This window comes from Megascapheus bottae, chromosome 1 (assembly GCF_031878675.1).
Source record: "Megascapheus bottae isolate mThoBot1 chromosome 1, mThoBot2.hap1, whole genome shotgun sequence".
NCBI classification, from domain to species: domain Eukaryota; kingdom Metazoa; phylum Chordata; class Mammalia; order Rodentia; family Geomyidae; genus Megascapheus; species Megascapheus bottae.
The window spans coordinates 31981703-31984189 of record NC_143509.1 but is presented as its reverse complement, the minus strand read 5'-3'; the positions used below and the strand labels follow the sequence as shown (position 1 = coordinate 31984189).

Here is a 2487-nt window from a genome sequence, read left to right as displayed (position 1 = left end):
AGAAATGGAGTGACAAACACTGAACAAATGCAGCAATGATACTCAGTAGACATGATGTACAAAATGAACTTGTAAGTGGGGACAGGAGGGGAAAATGGAAAGACAGTGAAGGAAGGAGTGACAGGGTTCAAAAAGAAACATACTCTTTATCTGATTTATGTACCTCTAACATCACCTTTGCAATAATTTTAAAATGCAAAAAAATAAAAATTAAAAAAATTGAACAACCTTTATTTTAGGAAAGGAGATTATACTGTTTATACAATTAGGTTATTCATTTGACTTTCTCATGTCAATGATCCATTGAGGATATATATATATATATACATATATGCATATATATATGAGTGTGTATATGTGTCTATACAGTTATGTACATACATATATATACATATGTGTATATATAGAGAGAGAGAGAGAAAGAGAGAGGTTTACTTGAGGAGTCTCCCCAGAACCCCTTTCACATCCTTGTTCCTCAGACTATAGATGAAGGGGTTCAGCATAGGGGTGACCACTGTGTACATCACTGAAGCCATTGTGTTTCTCTGGGAAGTTTGGGCCACAGCAGAGCTGAGGTGTACCGCAAACCCTGTCCCATAGAACAAGGAGACCACACAGAGATGAGAGCCACAGGTAGAGAAGGCTTTGTACTTGCTCACCGTAGAAGACATCCTCAGCAAAGAAGAGATGATATGAAAATAGGAGAAAACTATCCCCACAACGGGAAATAAGCCCAGCAGAGCGGTAACCACATACAGAAAGATGTTATTGACCAGAGGATCAGCGCCAGCCACTTTGATCAGCTCTGTCAGTTCACAGAAGAAATGGGGAATCTCTGTGCCCAGGGAAAAGGGCAATCTCCTGAGCAGTAGTAGATGAGCCAGGGAGACCCAGAACATGATTATCCAGGATGTCAAAATCAGAAGGCCACAGAGGCGGGGATTCATGATTACCACATAGGTCAGAGGGTGGCAGATGGCCACGAAGCGATCATAGGCCATCACGGTAAGCAGAAAATTATCCATTCCAAGGAAAAGATTGAAAAAATATACCTGACTCAGGCACTGGCTGTAGGAGATATCTTTGGCAAGGGTGTAGATATTTATCAGCATCTTGGGGACTGTGGTGGAAGTCAAACAAATGTCAATAAAGGACAGGTTGCAGAGGAAGAAGTACATGGGGGTGTGGAGGTGGGGGTGAGAGGTGACAGCCAGGATGATGAGCAGATTTCCAAGCACGGTGATCAGGTACATGGACAGAAACAGACCAAAGAGGATGGGCTGCAAGTCTGGATCCTCAGAAAGGCCCAGGAGGAGAAATTGGGATATGTCTGAATGGTTCTCTGCTTCCATGTAGCTGATCCACCTTCCTGTGGGATGAAGAGAGCAACTCTCAGTGAATAGGCCCAGACCCTCTATTAGTTCCCTATGAATTCCTGTCCATCAGGATATGTTCTAGAGACAGCCATCCACACATCTGACCCAATGCTGTATTGCCCAAGTGAGGTTTGTTATATTAGCGGAACTCTCACTTTGCTCATGAACAGAACACTTTTAATTCTCCTTTGTAAACCCAGGTATATAAGTTAAGTGTTTCTTTGATGCCTCATCCAAAAGCTGTGAAGGCATTCATCTCATCTCTTTGACATTCTTCTGCTTCTTTCCCCTCATCATTCTTTCTTTCTCTTTTTTGCCATCTCTAATACCTATGACAGGAAGAACGACACATAATCACTTTATGGATACTGATCAAAAGACAGGGATAACAATAAGTTGAAATGCCAGTAAAATTGCTAGAAAATATAAAACAATAATTCAATAGAATGTGAGGGAAAATACAATAAAAATTCAAGCAAAATAGATATTCAGTGAACAGTTAAACAATGCAAAATTGGGGTTAGAAGTGGGGCTCAGATGGTAGAATCACCAGCAGGGTGAAAACAAACATCAGATAGTGAGTTTGAATCTGGATTTGTCAAGTCTCTCTCTCTCTCCCTCTCCCTCTCCCTCTCCCTCTCCCTCTCCCTCTCTCTCTCTCTCTCTCTCTCTCTCTCTCTCTCTCTCTCTCTCTCTCTCTCTCTCTCTCTCTCTCTCTCTCTCTCTCTCCCCCTCTCCCTCCCTCCCTCTCTCTCTCCCTCTCTCTTTCTCTCTCATTCACTCCCTCTCTTTCCCTCTCTATCTCCCCCTCTCTCTTTTATACCATATACAGTATATATAGAGACAGAGTGATAGAAAGTCTCTCACATACACACTAGAATTATATATATACATATATATATATATATATATATATAGAGAGAGAAGAGAGAGAGAGAGAGAGAGAGAGAGAAAATTAATCCAGGTACTGGTTGCTTGTGCCTGTGATTTTAATTACTCAGGAGACTGAGATCTGAGAATTGCAGTTCAAAGCCAGAATCTTATCTCCAGCTTACTACCAAAAAAATATATAAGAAGTGTTGGAATACTGGGCTTGAACAAAATTTGTTGT

The 2487-nt window shown here is 41.3% G+C and overlaps 1 protein-coding gene across 1 annotated transcript; it reads right to left on the bottom strand.

Moving 5' to 3' along the window:
• Positions 1-431: 431 nt before the first annotated feature.
• LOC150068899 (olfactory receptor 7D11-like) lies at positions 432-1352 on the bottom strand. Its single transcript, XM_090330158.1, has one exon. The coding sequence runs from the start codon at positions 1350-1352 to the stop codon at positions 432-434; it is 921 nt and encodes a 306-aa protein (XP_090186284.1).
• Between the last annotated feature and the right edge of the window lie 1135 nt (positions 1353-2487).